The sequence below is a fragment of the Eriocheir sinensis genome, chromosome 1 (genome assembly GCF_024679095.1).
Source record: "Eriocheir sinensis breed Jianghai 21 chromosome 1, ASM2467909v1, whole genome shotgun sequence".
Classification (NCBI taxonomy): domain Eukaryota; kingdom Metazoa; phylum Arthropoda; class Malacostraca; order Decapoda; family Varunidae; genus Eriocheir; species Eriocheir sinensis.
Genome location: NC_066509.1, coordinates 16,851,398 through 16,869,088, shown reverse-complemented (window position 1 = coordinate 16,869,088; position 17,691 = coordinate 16,851,398). Strand labels below are relative to the sequence as shown.

At 48.2% G+C, this 17,691-nt stretch overlaps 1 protein-coding gene across 2 annotated transcripts in view; it reads right to left on the bottom strand.

Moving 5' to 3' along the window:
* The window catches only part of LOC126995624 (potassium/sodium hyperpolarization-activated cyclic nucleotide-gated channel 2-like), a 57,598-nt gene that overhangs the window by 26,402 nt on the left and 13,505 nt on the right, over positions 1-17,691 (bottom strand). The window contains exons 3-7 of one of the 2 annotated variants that reach the window (XM_050855344.1): positions 17,090-17,104; positions 13,940-14,077; positions 9,908-10,024; positions 7,237-7,386; positions 2,868-3,086 (exon numbers count right to left, since the gene is read on the bottom strand). In XM_050855344.1, the coding sequence (XP_050711301.1) occupies positions 2,868-3,086; positions 7,237-7,386; positions 9,908-10,024; positions 13,940-14,077; positions 17,090-17,104 (639 nt within the window). The remainder of the gene's footprint in view (positions 1-2,867; positions 3,087-7,236; positions 7,387-9,907; positions 10,025-13,939; positions 14,078-17,089; positions 17,105-17,691) is intronic. The other variant, XM_050855354.1, reaches the window with a different exon arrangement.

Below are 17,691 nucleotides of genomic sequence, written 5' to 3'. Positions count from 1 at the left end.
TCTCCCGGACTGTCTGTCGTCGGCGTCAGAGGAGCTATTGGGAAGCAGCTCACGCGAAGAAGTCCGTGAAGGTGGCAGTGACAGAGAGAATGTTAGCTAAGACACTGGCGTCCGAAGATGGTGGAGAGCCGGGTGGTGGACAGCAACAAAACTCACGGTGTCTGGACTGAAAAGAGTCGAGAGCTCCAAAGTGGGGTTTGGTCCTCTACACAAAGCTTCCAGTCAAGATCGGTCGCGTCATTTGGGTACAAAGTTCCTGTGACTTTGTGTTTAGCGTCGAAGCGTTATACTGTCAGTGTAGAACAGTCGTGAGTTGACAAGTTGTGGTCGTTGCCGGAAGTGTCTCACAAGGGATGAGGAGCACAACACTCACCCTCGTGCCCCCTCGTCCCGCAGGAGGCTGGTGGACGAGGGGGCTCAGCGGCGGCCGCCAGGTGGTGCTCACCAGTCCTTGGATGCACCTCGGCAAGGAGTGGGACAGGGATCATGGCGGGAGCATATGTAAGAAAGAAGGAGTTTGTACAAAGCCTGAGACGAAGACTCACTCACTATAATGAGTTTCAAGTAAATGAATGAGTTGGAAAGAGGTAAACATGAGGGACAGGTCTTAAAATATGGCTGATTTTTATAGACAAAATTGGTGAGCAGCCGACTCTGCTACCGTCTGGCCTTCCCTAGACAAACTTCCACTAGGAGACTAACACGCCCGCGTCAGTGGCAGCGTTTGACATGTTAAGTGCTTGTCTGGCGATTAAAAGGCAGAGGACTTTATTAGTTGTGACAATAAGTGATTTTATTCATTGTGATTAATTAAGGAAACTGAGTGGCCGTGATGAGAACCAAAGTCACGTTCGTCTCGCAGCTGTGAGTGTGGCCGCGTGAGGCCTGGGCCGGGCAAGGCATTCTGTGCTTTGAGAGAACAAAAGTGAACTGAGCAGCTGAATGAATGAATGACCGAATTGTTGTGGGATTTAGACGCGCTGTTTCGGTGCTTGTTAGTGCAACAGAGATACATGAATGGTACTTAAGGAATCGTCTGAGTGACACCTTTTGAAATCTTCATGTTAACAATGGTTTATTCCATCAAAAGTATTTTAATATTATATTACTGTGCCAAATGGCCTCTTTAGTTACTCTACGGACTCAGCCAATCCTGGAAACCCTTACTTGACATGGGTTCAGAAAATACTTGATTGTTGATAATTAAGACATCAACCAATGAGTCTTTGATTTTGTGATATTCAGTATCTCTCTCGTCCACTGCCACTGAGGAGCTGGCGTGTTCACATGCACCCCCAGAAGCCAAAAATGTAATACTTTAGTGGAAAATTCAAAGCATTCTGCTATCTCAAGCAGTTCATGTGGAAAATCAGGAAAACGTAAAGGAAGATCTGTACAAAAAATGCAGGCATATCAAATTCTTTAAAAATATGGTTAAAACATTTTTTCATGACAGTATCACGCTGTGTGATGGTCTGAAGAACAGATAATTAGCTTCTTCTGGGGAGTGGGAGGTGACCCTCTAGCCTCAGGACCTGAGGTCTATCCTTGCGCGTTGCAGCGCGGCCACTCTCCATGACTATTAAGCAACAAAGGGCAGCGAGCTCTGGCGGGTGAATGGATACATGAATGTGCACTCTGAAGAATGAGCTCAGTAGCCCTATTGGGGGTAAGCAGGTCTCCGTCTCTCGTGAATCGTTAAGGGACAGACATATTTCCAAACCTCTGAGGGGAATAGTATTCCCAGGCCTCAGTGGAATTGATGAGCCCAGTCTTTATGAGGGAGGAAGGTTTGAGTCTCTGGTGCGGGAACGATGGACCCCAGGTCCTTGGAGGATTTTAAAACTTCATGCTTCACAGGGAATGACGTCTTCGATCCTTGCAGGAGACATATCTTTCCGTTCCCAAATGTAGAATGAGAGACATGACTTATTTTGCTCAGGCGAGACCTGCGCGCCCCACTGGGACCTTCCTCCCGCTCCTCGCCAGGACCAGGCGGTCAGTGTTCCTCAATGAGGTGTCTATTCTGCTCTTCTCTTTGGCACTCATGACCATGTTTCGAACGTAGGTGCAAATAATTTTGGTGACTCAAACAAGTGCTTAAAAAGTAACAAGGTATTGAATGTCTCGTCACTGCTGCAAGCGGGCGGTGCACTCACCGTCCCCCTTGCGAAGGCCCTTGACCCTCAGGCTCGGGGCCCGGTCTGGGCTGGGTCGGTCCTCCCGAGCTGCCTGCAGCCCTGGGGGTGCAGACGGGGCATAGGGCTGGCGGCAGGCGGGGAGGGAAGTATAGGGATGTGGGGGGGGGGGGGGGGGATGAAGTTACATAGTTTAAGTGTTGAGAAGCAGCTGGGGTGTTTGGAGGTGGAGCAGGGATGGTGAGTCGAGCAAGGCGGGGCTGTGGTGCGTGAGGGGGGGAGGGGGCCGTGGCAGGCAGCAGGGGAGAAGCAGCAGGTGCAGTAGACAAGCAAGCAGAGGCAGCCATGCATAACACCGCATGCACCACGCTACAGTCACACTCTGGAAGGCTCGAAACCCGCCATGCCCACCAGCAGGCGGGAGGGAAGGACAGCCGGTAGCAGACCCGGTACTCACCTTCTCCCGATATTGTCTTCGCGAACTGTCAAGTGACTGGATGAGGTTGGTGGCGTGCCCCAGGAAGAGCGCGTAACAGGTCGCGCCGCAGATCATTGAGAGCATAGTAAGCCACATGTCGGTCAACGACTGCGGGGGAAACCGACCATATCCGATGCACAGCATGTGCGACATGGCTTTAAATAACGCCCAAGAGTATTGCTCTAACCAAAAGGATTCCTGAAAGAGAAGAAAGACAAGCATAAGTGAAGGGAGGGTGACGAGAGACCTACCCGCTCGCGGTACTGGCGGCGGGAAGAGTCCAGCGACTGGATCAGGTTGGTGGCGTGGCCGATGAAAAGGGCGTAGCAGGTGGCGCCGGAGATCATGGATATCATGGTGAGCCACAGGTCGGTGAGGTTCTGAGGCGGGAAGCGCCCGTACCCGATACACAACATGTGCGACATGGCCTTGAAGAACGCCCACGAGTACTGCTCTAGCCAGTAGGAGTTCTGTAAGGCAGCCACGGGCATTAGTGAATGGGTGGAGGTAGGAGGGGAGGGGTGTGATATCGCCTGAGATGGGATTTAATTATAATGAACACATCAAAAGGTCAGCTTTGGGAGGGTATCGGTACAGACAATCAATCATTCAATAGGCATACGCAGGAGGGTGCGTCGCCTCACCCACCCTACGACGCCAAACCCAGGGGTTGTGTTTGGCAAATCTCCATGAGGCCCCCTTCCCATCCCAAAAAAACTCATGGTAGGATATATCGATTTGCTCAAGCCACGAACTCTGTGGGCGTTCCCTTGGCCTCCTTTACTCGAGGTTGTCTCTTACAACCCGGTGAGCAGGGGCGGCCTCTGGGTAGCGAGCCACATGCCCGTATAGCCGGAGTTGGCGTTGACGGACTATGCAGGTGATAGACCTCGAATCAGTCTCACGGAGTAAATACCGGTTTAACATTAAGTCATTCCAGCGATATCCCATGATTCTGTATGGGCACTTATTACAAGGGCATCAATCCGCATTTTCAAGTCGCTATTCAGTGACTATGTCTCACAGCCACTGAGTAAGACAGGAAGCAAAAGGAACTTGAAGATCCGGATCTTTGTCCTTCTGCATAGGTATCGACAACACCATATACTCGTGCTGAGTGAGTCCATAACAGCGTGGGCCAAGCCAATCCGCCATAAGACTTCTTAACGAGACCCACCATTGTTCTGGACCACGCTACATGGGTAAGTAAAATTTTCCAAGATATCAGTGTCCTTGCCACACGCATGAATATATTATACAGTTTCATCCAGTAAGCCTCCAACACCTGTACCTTGGTCTTAGCCTAGGAGACCTAGAGTCCCAAGGGCTTCACCTCCTTGTGCAGTGCCTCGAGAGCCATCATCAAAACTCTTCAGTGACTCCACAAGGATTACTACATCATTGGTAAAAACAAGGTTAGTGATCTTATTATTGCCAACATATGCTCCACAATGACTTTGATCCACAACTATGCTTAGTAACTAATCCATGCGAGTGTTGAAGAGTGATAGAGTAAGGACACAGCTCTACCTTACTCCCTCATTTACGGGATAGAATCTGGACACGCCCCCCCACCCACTCACACTTCATAGAACTCTTAGTCTCAAAGTGCAGGCCAGTCAATGGAACAACGGTCCTTGCAGTAATCCCACGGAGTCGCAGATCCCAGAGTGCCTCGCGATGAACTGTATCAAACGTCTTCTTGAGATCGACATAGGGTGCAAGCATCCCCTGTCGAAACTCGCGTCGGCCCTCCACTAGTACACCAAGCGCTAGGATACGGTTATTTGTCGACTTACCAGTCGTGAACCCGGACTGCTCATGTCTCCGCAGCTTCAGCAGTTGGCTGCGAATCCGCATGAGCAATAGATGGGCAATCACCTTGCCTGGCACAGTGAGTAGGGTAGTTGGTGTAGTCCTGACGGTTCCCTTTCCCTTTCCAGATAGGGACGACCAGCTCCCTTTTCCAGTCAGGAAGAATGATACCAGACTGCAGTCCAGACCGAATGCAAACCGTGGATCATGGCCTTACCTCCAGCTATGAACAGCTTCGGCATGATGTTGCAAATACCAGTTGCCTTTCCAAAACCACAACCCTGCCACAGCCTCTCTGACCTCGCCAAGAGAGGGTGGGCTTTCGTCAATGGGTGGATCGGTATCCGCCATTTGTAACCCAGAAGCTAGAAGCTGCCCGTCTAAGGTCCGCCATGTACAACTGCTCAATGTACACACCCAACAAGCCCTCTGCCCATCCATGTCTGACATGAGGCAACCATCTGCTGTTCGGATAGCGCTCATCTGAGAAGGAGGTTCGGAGCGGAGTTTCTTTAAAGCTCGATAAGCAGGCTGGAGGTCATTTGCATTGAAATGGCTCTCGACATACTCAACGAGACTCCTCAGACTTCCCTTGTCTCTCATAAGGAAAGCTCTAGTCTTACGTGACAGAGTCCTATATTAGTCCCAGTACCCAGCAAGCCCAGTAGCGCGACTTCTCGATATTGTCCGTTGTTACCCCGAAGCAAAACCACTCCTTGATCTTGGGCGCTCTCCAATGCACTCCTTTGCAGCTTGAAGAATTTCATGTTTGAAGGTATTCCTTAGTTCTCCAGGGTCTTTAAGGGTACTGGGAACACCGAACAGATTTGAGACTGTCATTGCACACTCATGAGTTATTTGAGTGGTGCAATAGCAAGCTTATGATCAGTTGCAAAGAACTTAGCACTCTGAAAAACCCTGTAGTTCGTGAGAATACTCTAACAAGTGCTTAAAAGGATGTAGTCAACCTTCTCAGCTACCCTTCTAGGATTGCTATTCAAAGTCCAATGGTGCATCTCTGGTCTCTGGTACCAAGAAGCTGCAATTCTGAACCTTCTGGATCTTGCAAAATTCAGAAGAGCTGTTGGTGTTCCTGGTACCCGAACCATGGTGACCGACTCAAACTCATACCCAACTCTGTCAGTACCAGTAGCAGAATTTGATTCGCCCAAGACAATGAGTGTTTCCCGAAGGGGGATACTAGAGTCGAGTTTGGCGTAGAATACCTTTTCTTCAGCTTCACACATCTCGGCAGGAGCGTACACCGCAATAAGAGACATAAAGTCCAGGGTGTGCTTTAGCCTCAATCCCATTGTATACTCATCAACCGGAGTAACCTTAACCACAACAAGCTGCAGTTGGCTGGAGGTAAATATAGTTATCTCCTTAAGACGGGCATCATTGCTCATGCTGGACCAGTAGTAGATGTACACCCTACTACTGATCTCGCCACTGCCAGGCCTCCTCGCCTCAGTTACAATATATCCACCTTCAGCCTTCTGAGCTCATTTGATAGGTCAGGCAGTCGGTGATCCTCCGAGAGGCTCAGGACGTTCCAGGGGCCCACACGCAGACCCCTCCGAAGGTTAATCCCAGGCCTGGTTCTGCGGACGGGCGCCGTACCATCCTGGCCACCCTAAAAAAAAAAAGTTGGGTTGGAGGGGCTAGGGGGCCCTCCCTCCATCGAAGGGAAGGGGTCCCGAAGACTTTGCCCTGAGCCCGTCACTGACGGCAGGCTCTCCCGATGCAGTTGCAGCGAGGAAGCCTGCCGCACGGTCAGACTGGGGCCCCAAGTAGAACTGAACTCTTCATCTTGATTTGCTTTTTGGGTGAGTAAAGGTTTTCCGGGGAGAGGTAGTTGGCCCCTCTTAAACCAACCCAAATCAGGGGCTGGACTGACTGCTAGACGTGGGCAGGGACACAGGACCCTTGAGAGGATAAACCCCCCGGCCACCCATAAAGAAGCAATAACAGGAAGGAGAGAAAAAGAGAGAAGCAGCTCGGGGCGGTTGACGACACTGCACTACTAAACTAATTTTATTTTCAAGTGTTTGATAATCTATTCTTTTGCAGGGTCTCAACACTTCACAGCTTAATGTAATGCTAATGAACTATGTTGTGTTGACTTTCAAAGTTCAGAATGAAGAGTACAAAAGAAAGGGTCAGTTCCTTCACTGTAATGGAAGGGAAACCTATCTCTACTAACAATGATTTATGGCGGGCACACTCAAGGTTAGCTGGCGCTATTCAGTGACCTTAAATATGTCTACAAATGTCTTGAGGCTGTTCTGGGCCTGTGTTGCCCTCGATGGGGCACACGTACCTCCCTCAAGCTAACCGTGCCTGAGTCAGGCATTTTTCAGGTCAGACATAAACAGCTGTTGCTGAGACCTAGTTAAGCAGCAAAACTGATTGAAGCTACGAAAAATTCTTCTAAACACATACATATTCACAAGGACATAACATGCATACAATTATATACTTACCAAGGAAGCGCATACTCTCTCTCTCTCTCTCTCTCTCTCTCTCTCTCTCTCTCGCTCGCTCGCTCAACTACCAAACCCAGTGTGGGAGAGGTGGGAGGCACATTAATGTTGCCAAGGTGAGTTTTTTTCTCGTCTGTCCACTGTCTCACGAGAACAGTCAGTTATAGTTGGCAAAATGCTTGTTTTCCGTGCATGGACAAACTGCCCACCGAGACATCTAAACTGAATTCAAATGAACAACTTAAAGAGTCAAGCAGTACGCCCACACCACCACCACCGCTGTCGCACGTGGGGGGCAGGGCAGGTGGCAGCCGCTTACCTGAAGCTCGTTGATTGCCACCCAAGAGTTGGAGGGAAAGCCCTGCAGCATGGGCACGAGGAACTGGAGGCAGCCTGACCAGTGGCCGATCAGGAGCATCATGGAGATGAGGTTGAAGATGCGCATGAAGACGGACGCCATGTTGAGGAACTGTTTGTGGCAAAGGGAGGAGGGAAGCATTCAGGATAGCAGCTGGCGCCTGTCCCGGAAGCTGCTACTGCTGGAGCCGCTGAGGGCCGCGTCTTCCTATGTGCTCAGAGTTACATGTCAAAAGTGTATGTTCACAGGCTTAGCAAACAATGGCAAATATTTCTCACCAGTGACTCAAGTTATATTTTTTGTTGTTACTTTAGAGTGAATGGCAAAGCTTTAGCTTGAACCCTGTCTCAGCTATTCTACCTTTGAATGGGGGTCTAGCTTAAATCCCGAATACTTAAGGGCACTTCTTGACGAACACTGAAATCCACTATGAGTCAGCCGTTAACTGTCAGTATTCGAAATTTAATAAAGACTCTATGACTTTCTAGATGCGTTGATTATGAATTTGTTTGTGTATGTGTTTCTTTCCAAGCAATGCTTTGTTGCATTCCTGCAAGAAGCAAGAAGTAAAGTGTGGTGCATGCACATGCATTAGTGAGCGTCCAAGACTCTTTCCTGTGGTGTATTTCACTGTGGCTAACACTGTCACCAATCATCGTACCAACGCCGCTGGCCCGCAGCACTTTATGTCGTATATATATATATATATATATATATATATATATATATATATATATATATATATATATATATATATATATATATATATATATATATATATATATATGGATCCTAATCTGAAAAATGTAGTAGGCATTATTAGTCAGAAGTCTGAGCGGCGCGCGGCGACGTTAAGCCTGGTGCTCGGCGCTACAAACGGCATGTGACGTGCGGCACGGAGGCCGTCACTGTGGTCGGGGGACAAAGGGGCAAAGAAGAAGGGAGACTCGTAAGAGGCGACGCCACAACTCTGGATGAAAGACTGCCGCAACGAGGCCCGGCGGGCGGGTACTGTTGGGGTATGCGATGCAGAGGATGGGGGAGTCTACGGTGTCGTGTCAAGAACTTTCGATGATAATTTCCTGAAAGTATAGTTGTGTCCAATTTCTGAATTATTTTATAACTACGTATGTTTTCCAACTGAAAAACTACTCTCTCATGGGGATAATGCAATAAAAATACACATAATTCCCTTCGGACCGATAAGCCGCGGGTGGTGCCATAGCGGTGTGGGCGGCGCCGAGGCCACACCCACCACCGCCACCACAACGATCAGCGTCGACAGCAGCTGTTCACCGCGCCGCTGTTATCCTTATCACCATCAATATCAATATTACCGTTATTATTATTATTGCAATCATTATGGTTTACACAATCCCTGTTTTTATTTTTTCATTATTATCAGTATTTCATTATTCATATTTGTAATATTATCATGTTTATTATTACTTTAATAATTATCATTAATCTGTAAATATAACCCGCCGAGCATCGGCCCGCACGGTTCGTCGGGTGTTGGACGCGTGAGTGAAGGAAAGGGAGCAGCAGATGTGTTGTGGGTCCACTGTTCCACGCGCATGTGTTTGCATCACACTCCACATTATGATGAAAATGTAAATTGTGAACAAACGAAGACGGTCGTGTAGTCTCGTTCACATAACATCAAGCTGACTAAGTAAATCCACTGAGAGAGGGGAGAAAAGGGAAAAACGATCTTATTGTGGTACATATATGAAGGAAGGGCGGCGGGGGACTTGGGGTAAGTTAGGGGCTGGGCGGGCTAGGCAGTGCCTCGTCGCAGCCTCTTAAACACCGCGGGAATGGGGCTGGAAAAGTCGACTGATGTCCTGTTCCCTTTGACCACCTGCAAGCCTGAAGCCTTATGTTGACCCAGCGTGACCTCAGCATGGCTCAAGGTCATTCAGGTAACTTTGTTTGTTATTTACTTAAGAAGCACCGTAGACAATGCTTCACTACGGTTGTTGCGACTAGAAGACTGGCAGGGTGGCCGAGATGGACAGCGGAAACATTTGGCGGCTGAAATTTATACTGTCGATGCAGCCTGTGAGTGGCGGCCGATGGCGTGCTGACTTAGTGGCAGCTGGGATATGACTGGAGTTTTATCTATTTATCATTTTTTCGGCGCATCTTGAAGCAGTTGTAGCCTTTTTTCAGCGTGACTAGCCCACGAGTCAAGGGTGTTAGGATGACCACCAACGAGCAGCCTGTCAGCCATGCAGCGGGCGACACTACTGCATGCCCGCGTCTCCTCGTGTTCTTTCTATTCCTCTTCAGGTCAAGCACAAAAAGAAAACAGAAAAATATATTAAAGCGGGGGAAAATATATCCTCCTGGCAAAAATATAATTTAGATATCACCCAAAAAAAGGTAGTAAGAAGGAAAATAGCCTAGGACGAACGATGTGTGGACACGGCTCGGGCACAGGCGGGTTGCTGGACCATGCAAGGGAAGCTCGGGGCAACAAGACCAAGACCAAGCCAAGACAGGCACTTCAGACAGACAGCAAAGGGCAGGCAGGAAGGCGCATGACGGGAAGACGGAAGGGACGACGGACAGGCAGGGGGAATAAAGGTCGGTACTGTACATCCTAAGGTAAGAGGGATTAATTTACCTTAAAAAATGGAATATTGTAAACATTGTACGGCTTCCTTTTACGTCTGTTCAGGGCATCTGAGCCACCAGGCGGACTCCGTCTCTCACTGTGCTTTTTGCGGTGGTTCTTTAGGATCTAGAACCGAAGAGAAGAGTAAGAGGCACAGAGGTAAGGGCCAGGTTGGAGGGAGGGAGAGGCAGAGTCGGAGCAGAACGCTGGAGGGGAACGGGTGGTTGGTGAGCCGAATTCTAAGGTTAAGTCTCAGAAGCACAGGCCTGCCTCACACTGTCCGACTTCTATCACATATGTTAAATTACTTATCTGCCAGGAAAACAAAAAGATATCGCGGCCCAGATACAACAAGCCCTGAACCAGACAGAAAGGAGCCACATGGCAGAGGGATTTTGTCTCGGCTCGCTGCACAGAGCTTGTTCCGGTTCAGGTTGGGGAGGCGAAGGTTTACTCTGCCGCCTCAAGATGAACACGGACGCTGGGGCGAGAGGCTGCCGGGCGTGTCAGGCGAGGCGACGCGACGTGGCCCGGCTACTCAGGGCTGTTCGTGTCGCCGCGGGGGGAGGGAGTTCCCGCCCCACACCACCCCTAAGCGCCTCTTCCCCAGCCTGGGCCTAGACTGTCTCCGCGAGAAACAAGAATGACTTTTTAAATGATGTCCAGGCTTGTAATTATACACGATTTGGGCAACATTCAGGAGTAGTGGAGTCAGTTACCGTCAATTTGAGGCTGGGCATAAAGAAGTCGGCACGCGGGTCAGAGTGGCTCAAGTCATGTGCCACATTCTGGGATACTTCAGGTTGGTGGCAGGTGACCAGCATTTGTCATAGACAGAAAAGTGCAGCACTGTGTAGCGGACTTGTTGCCAACATCCCGATGCTTGCAATCAGCAGATAATTCAGTGAATCATTAAAGATATATAAAAATAGGGAAGATTCGACATATTGTAAGGCAAACCAGTGGCAGTTAAGAGAAGGGTACATATGAGTCCTGTTTCACATAAGCGTTGAACAATACAAGATATGGTTGTAGAGGAGAGAAGCACGAAGCCAGCAGTGAGAGGTGCCACGCTCTCTCGCTCACAACAGACGGACGAGAGAGAGACAGTGAGAGACACAGAGCAATAATTACCGGGAGAAAACAAGCCAGAAACGTTACAGCCAACGTTCGTCAGTTCAGAAAAAATGAATCCATACCTTTAAAGAAGCTCATGTGGAACAAGAATCACATACGTTACAAAATGTCTACCAGTACATGATAGCTCACAGTGGACCTCTCGTGCCCCGGACAGTCCCGGGCAGGAGCGGCGTCCAGTATGGCCAAATATACAAGAGAACTACTGACAAACTGAACAGATAAAAGAGTTCAGTGAGGGAGAGATGGAGGAGCTTCTAAACATAGGAAAAGTGAGGGAACTACAATTTACAGTGAGGAAACGAGAAACAGGAAAATTATGTCCGTGTTTTTGTAGCTAAGAAATATATACAGAAAAAAAAAAAGGTTAGAGGAATATAGGAGAAGGGGAGGAACACGTTGAAGTTATGTAACAGTTAGTCGAGAGAGACGTGTCAGGCTGAAGAATGAGTCGGTTCGTGTGTGCGTGTGTGTGTGTGTGTGTGTGTGTGTGTGTGTGTGTGTGTGTGTGTGTGTGTGTGTGTGTGTGTGTGTGTGTGTGTGTGTGTGGTGTGTGTGTGTGTGTGTGTGTGTGTGTGTGTGTCGTCCCGCGTGTGAGGCTGAGGGTGTTCGGGGGTCACAGTCAGTAGGGTCACTAGTGGAGCAGCAGCAGCAGCAGCGCGAGGGGTCAACAGGAGTAGTCTACCAGTCTATAAGGTGGTGGAGGGTATCTATTGTACCTTTATCCATGTACAAAGCCGACTCATGTTCAGGATCACGGCATCAACAGGTCAGGAGGCAGAGGAGGGAGGGCAGGACCAGGCACGAAGGTCATTAAGGTCACAACAGAACAACAACAAGAGTTACTGCTAAGGTGGGTTAGGGTAGTGGCACTGCCCACCACGGACAGCCTACACCACCGTCTGCCTCGACTCTCCCTCAAGGCAGCAGCTGAGCTTCTATGGTGACTCTTCCTATTCACAGAGGTAAGTGTTTACAAAGCTGACTGACGGAACAGCAGCAGCAGCAGCTTCCCGTAGGTGTAGGTTGTTCCTCCTCTGCTTACCAGTGGCGGGAAGGAAGCAGAATTGTCGTCACAGTATGGGGCTCTATGGCCAGTCCGTGCGGAGGAGCTGCAGCTTATCGTCACTGATCTGGCCACGACCAAGTGTACATAAGTAGAGTGAGACGGACAAAGAAATGAGTTGGACGGGGAGGGCCTCGCCGCGCCACACACGACGATCACTTGAGACGACACACCTCCAACACACGAGTCATGCCAGGTGTCATGCCAGGTGAGTCCAGCAAGGCACGCTCACGATGCTCCGTCATTACAAAGCCAAAAGATGTCCGACACTGCTGATACTGGTGTCTCATGCACACCACAGCCACAGGGTGAAGCAGTTGGCATTTACAGGAACTATTCTTCTGGAAGCTTTTACTGAAGGTTATGTACAGAAGTCTTGTGACTGATTTCACTGATTTCATGACATTCAGAGACACCACGGGAAAGGGATATGAGGTCTCGTGAGTGGCGGAGGTTCGATCCCCATCAATACAGGTTTGCTGCCCTGTACACAACAACTCGCTGGGAACATCCTGCATAGCCATCATGGCAGTCTCGAATGAGGCCGGTTGGTGGGCAGGAAGAGACCTGGGCAATGAAGGCATGAACGGTACTGACAAAATAGAATATTAGTCCGTACAAATAAAGGACTCGAAAGATTAACACCACAAAGGCCAGAAAGGGGAAAAGGTAGCAAAACAAAGGAGGGGGGGGGGGGGGGGGCCATTTAAATTGCTCACAAACGAGAAAAGATCGTTTTTAAATTGGCGTGTTTTGGCGGGAGCCTTTGTGTGGAGGGGCGAGTCCCACCCCGAGCCAGCCACTCACTGTTCCTGTCTCGTGCACGCTCCCCGCGCCTTGGCAACACTACTGCTCACTCGGTGTTCGAGATTCCCTGTATTGTATGTAGCACCCACTTTTATATATAAATAACAATAGGCGTTTATATATATATATATATATATATATATATATATATATATATATATATATATATATATATATATATATATATATATATATATATATATATATATATATATATATATATATATATATATATATATATATATATATATATATATATATATATATATATATATATATATATATATATATATATATATATATATATATATATATATATATATATATATATATATATATATATATATATATATATATAGCTGGATGTTATATAAGTCATCTTAGTATTAGTTTATTTATATTATTTCTTTCCTCATTTATGAACCTGAGCCAAGTGAGGTCGGCTGCCTCGGGGTGAACCGCGGACCACTATCCAGGGAGTCGTCTGCGGCAGGGCTGTTAGTCTAGGGGACGAGGTGTTTACAGGAATCTATGGCCAGCTAATCTACAAGTAAGTCTCTATTGATGCGGTGAAGAGGTCGCAGCCTTGGTGCCTTGGGGAGGGACTGGTTCACTGCCGCACCAGGTCAGGTCATCGTCCATGACCGTACCGCTGGGGTGACCATGGCGAGGGGGAGGGGAAGGGGGTTAGGGAAGGGTGAACTGGGACACTGTTGGGATGCTGCTTGCATTGGCACACTTGTGGTACGTAACTTGGACTGCCAACTAAACACAGTGTGTCCTTCGCGCAGCAAGGCTAGTAGGGGGCCGGCCTTAGCGCGCATGCTATTTACCATGGTCAAAAGGGCTTGTATTTATATATAACTGTGGCTGCTTTATCATGTATACGTACACAGGCGTGGGTTATCTAGGCACGAGGCTATGTTCCAGCATACATATTAGCATATCTGTGAAGCTGAGTGTGTCAGTGTTAATGAGAGTGTGTGAGGGCGAGAGAAAGAATAAAGAGGGGTAACACTGACGCTGCTTACATAGACCTCCTCCCACTGCGACACGTATCGGACGAGCCGGGAGAGGCGGAGGAGGCGAACCAGGGAGAGGAGCTTGGCCAGGCGGAGGATGCGCAACGCCCGCCCCGCATGGAGGATCTGGAAACTCTCGCTGAAGTCCTGTGCGAGAAGGGGACAGATGCACGAAGGCAGATTAGAAGCACATCTGGGCGGCCGGAGAAGGATACGGCGACCCCTGACCTAGACTGTGTATAACAACAGGCAATAATTGAAAAATAGTGTAAAGAGCGAAATATAAGAGATGATCACTGCCGAAGGGAAAAAAATAATGCCCATAGGGAACACTTGATCAAGGTTATGCAGCACAGAAGGCAATGTGGGAAAATAGCGTAAAGAGCTAAAGATAAATGATGAAAATTGACTTGAAAGGAAAACATCACAATGAAAATAAATAAAAAGTTAAAAGTTAGTATAAAGTTCAGCGTTAAATACGTTGATAAATCATAAGAGGCGTTTTATAAAGGTTCACACTATTCTAAAATACTGAAATCATGTTCAGATAAAAAGTATAATGAAAGCACACTCATTATAAAATGCGGAAGGAGAACAATGAAGTCATTCTCATAACGCAAGGAGACAAAAAATCCCTGAGTAGTGATACAAAATAAAGATAAGAATAATAAAAATGAAAGTTAAAACACCACCTGATAAGCTCAAAAGGAGTAAAATCAAGAATGTGAGTGAGTGAGCGTGATGATGACGGAGGTGGTGGTGATGGTGGTGCAGACGAGTAAGTTGCATGCACACACAAACACACACACATACACCCACCCAACCACCACCACCACCACGTACCTAAGAAACAACTTTCCTTATACCATAATCACTCTTCTTACCTACCCTCTGACGGCTCTTCTCCCCCTTACAGCCACTAAGTAATGAGGGGCGGGGCGAATTAAGGTTAGTCTCAAACCCAGGCAGAGGAAGGTGGTCTATTGTTACACTGAGGGTAAGTGGGTTGGGGCAGTGATTTCGGGTTTGGTTCACTGTGTTAAAAATGTATTCAACCAGCCCCCGAACACCATACTGAGGTGGACACATGCTGGAGAGGAGGAGGAGGAGGGAGAGGAAAGATGGGGCGGGGGGGAGGGGGATAATTTTTTTTTCTTCGTTAACACCCATAACTTACAATCACTTAGGCTACACGCGACTATTCCAATTTTTATATATCTTAATTTTTCATAAACTAACTGTTGATTGATTGACAGGCAACCACACCTGTATTGGCGGGGAAGGTGTGGTGGCCAGGGGAAGGTGGTGGATGTGGTAAGGGAGGGAAGGGTGGGGCACAGTGGTGGTCTGCACAGGGGGAGGTAGAAGGCAGGGAAGGGGTAAGTAGGTTCTGTTAGGGGAAGAGGTTTCATGAAGGGACGCTGGGTGATCAGAGGTGTTAGCGTTAATGAGGATTCTGGGACGTGGAGGGTGAGGGATGGGAGGTGACGAAAGGCTAGTGTGGGGTGGTGGGCTACATGGGTAAGGGTGAGGGGCGAGGAGTCAGAAGTAAGGGGTGAGAAGTTAGGGGTGAGGGATGAAGGGGTGAGGGTTGAGGAGGTGAGGGAGAAAGCAGGGGAAGGTGGTCGCGGCTATCCCCAGGTGCCACGTCCATCTGTAATTGGTCCTGAAATCCGAGCAAATCAAGAACCATGCAAGTCCTACAGCTACTGAAACGGAGGCTCAGTTCATCTATAACCTTCACTCTCTCAAGTCAACACACGGCCCTCGCATGCTGCCTCGCGGGCCACTGAGCCTCTCACAGCCACAGGTCAGGCACAGGCCGGCACGTTGGGCGCCAAGCGATGCTGTGGAGGCACTAACAGGTCTGCAGAGCGAGTGTTCTGAGTACTGTGTCTTGTGGGGTGAGGGTTGTGACGGTGTGTTGTGGGGTGTATTTCTGAGCCTACTAGGAAAATAATATATGTTTGTCCTTAACTGGAAAAAACTTGTTTATCATGTGATGTGGAGAGGGGGACTGAAGCCGTGTAGGTCTGTCTGAATATTGATGGGGCATGTGTTCCGTGGTGTGAGGAAGGGGACAAAAGGGTTTACCACGTGTGTTGTATTGTGAGGTTAGGTGTTTTTCTGAACGGGAACGTGGATGAAAATGGATCTCCTGGGTGTTGGGGGCGACAAAGGTGTGTAGCGAGTGTTCTGGGTGTTGTGTGTTGTGAGGGTAAGGTCCGTTAATTGTGTTCCTGTGCCTTGAAGAGGAGGGGTATGTGTTTGTCTCTGGGTAATGCTGTTGAAAAAGGTGTGTGTGACGTGTGCGTTGGGCGTGGGTGTGTTGCGGTCTTCTTGGAGGAGTCAGGGATATGCGTCAAGGCGGAAGGGAAGGAAGCTCATTCCACCTGAATATCGAGACCTGTTCATCAGTTAGTGTTCCTTGGCGCTCAGGTGGGCTGTGTCTTCCTCCAAGTGCTATAACTATTATCATTATAGTTATTACTATCATTTTTATTGATACTTTTTTGTTTAGCTTATTATTAATATCGTTATTATTATTATTATTATTATTATTATTATTATTATTATTATTATTATTATTATTATTATCATTATTATTATTATTATTATTATTATTATTATTATTATTATCAATATTTACATAAATATGGCTGGAGGAAGAGATGATTATCAGGTAGAAAGAGGAAAAAATGTAATGCTAATGATCCATTACTTCTTCTCAGTACAACTAATTACTCTTGTAAGTGCCTACAGCTTTTAAGGGAAGTGTGTGGCGAGGGGGTGTTACTGGAGGTGCAGGTATTGTGGAACGAGGGAGTGGGGGAAGTGGGGGGGGTGTTGGAGTGTGTGTGGATGGCGGCCTCTACGTACATCCATCCCTACTCTGCCCGCCGATTGACATGCACAGGAAAGTTGCCGACTATACCGAGTGTCCGCTGATCTCTGTGTTCCCTCATACCAAAGGGCGGAAACTCGGAACACTAAAGGAAAAAACAGAAGCATGAGCAGCAGCAACAGTGTTTAGTGAGGCACTGCGGCCCACATGCATCAAGGGCGGCGGGCAAGGGTGACTATTTGGTTAGTGAGTGCAACGTGTCTAGTTATCTTCCTAGGATCGAAAGCACACGCAAGGCTGACTGTGGATGATACCTCTTTGTCGCGGTACTGCAGAGAGAAACGAGAGAAAAAAGTATATTAGAGTAGTGGGGTGCGCAGAGTAGGGTGAAGACACTGCTACTGTTTGACTGACACCAGCATGGACACACACATTAATGCCTGTTGAAGTAGACCAGATCAGCTTAACCTTAATCTAATGACACTTTATTCCAGCCACTCAACAACACTGCAGGAGACAGATAAAGCACCTCACCATGCGACGCGGCGGTACTCAAGCAAGATCTTGGAAAACAGCATCGGTCTGTCTGTCTGTCCTTCCCCCTCTCTCCGCGTAAGGAAGGCGCTGCGTACTCATAAGGGGGGGGGGGGGGAAGGGAAGGAGGCGTCGAAGAATTGAAAGTAGGAGAGACGGAAAGAAAGAAGGGAAAGAAAGAGTGATTGAAATGACGAAGGAAAATAAAAGAATGAAGGGAGGAGGGGTAAAAAAAAAGTCCTGTAAGGGGTGGGGTGGGGAGAGAGAGAGAGAGAGAGAGAGAGAGAGAGAGAGAGAGAGAGAGAGAGAGAGAGAGAGAGAGAGAGAGAGAGAGAGAGAGAGAGAGAGAGAGAGAGAGAAATGAAGGAGCAAGTGGAGAAAA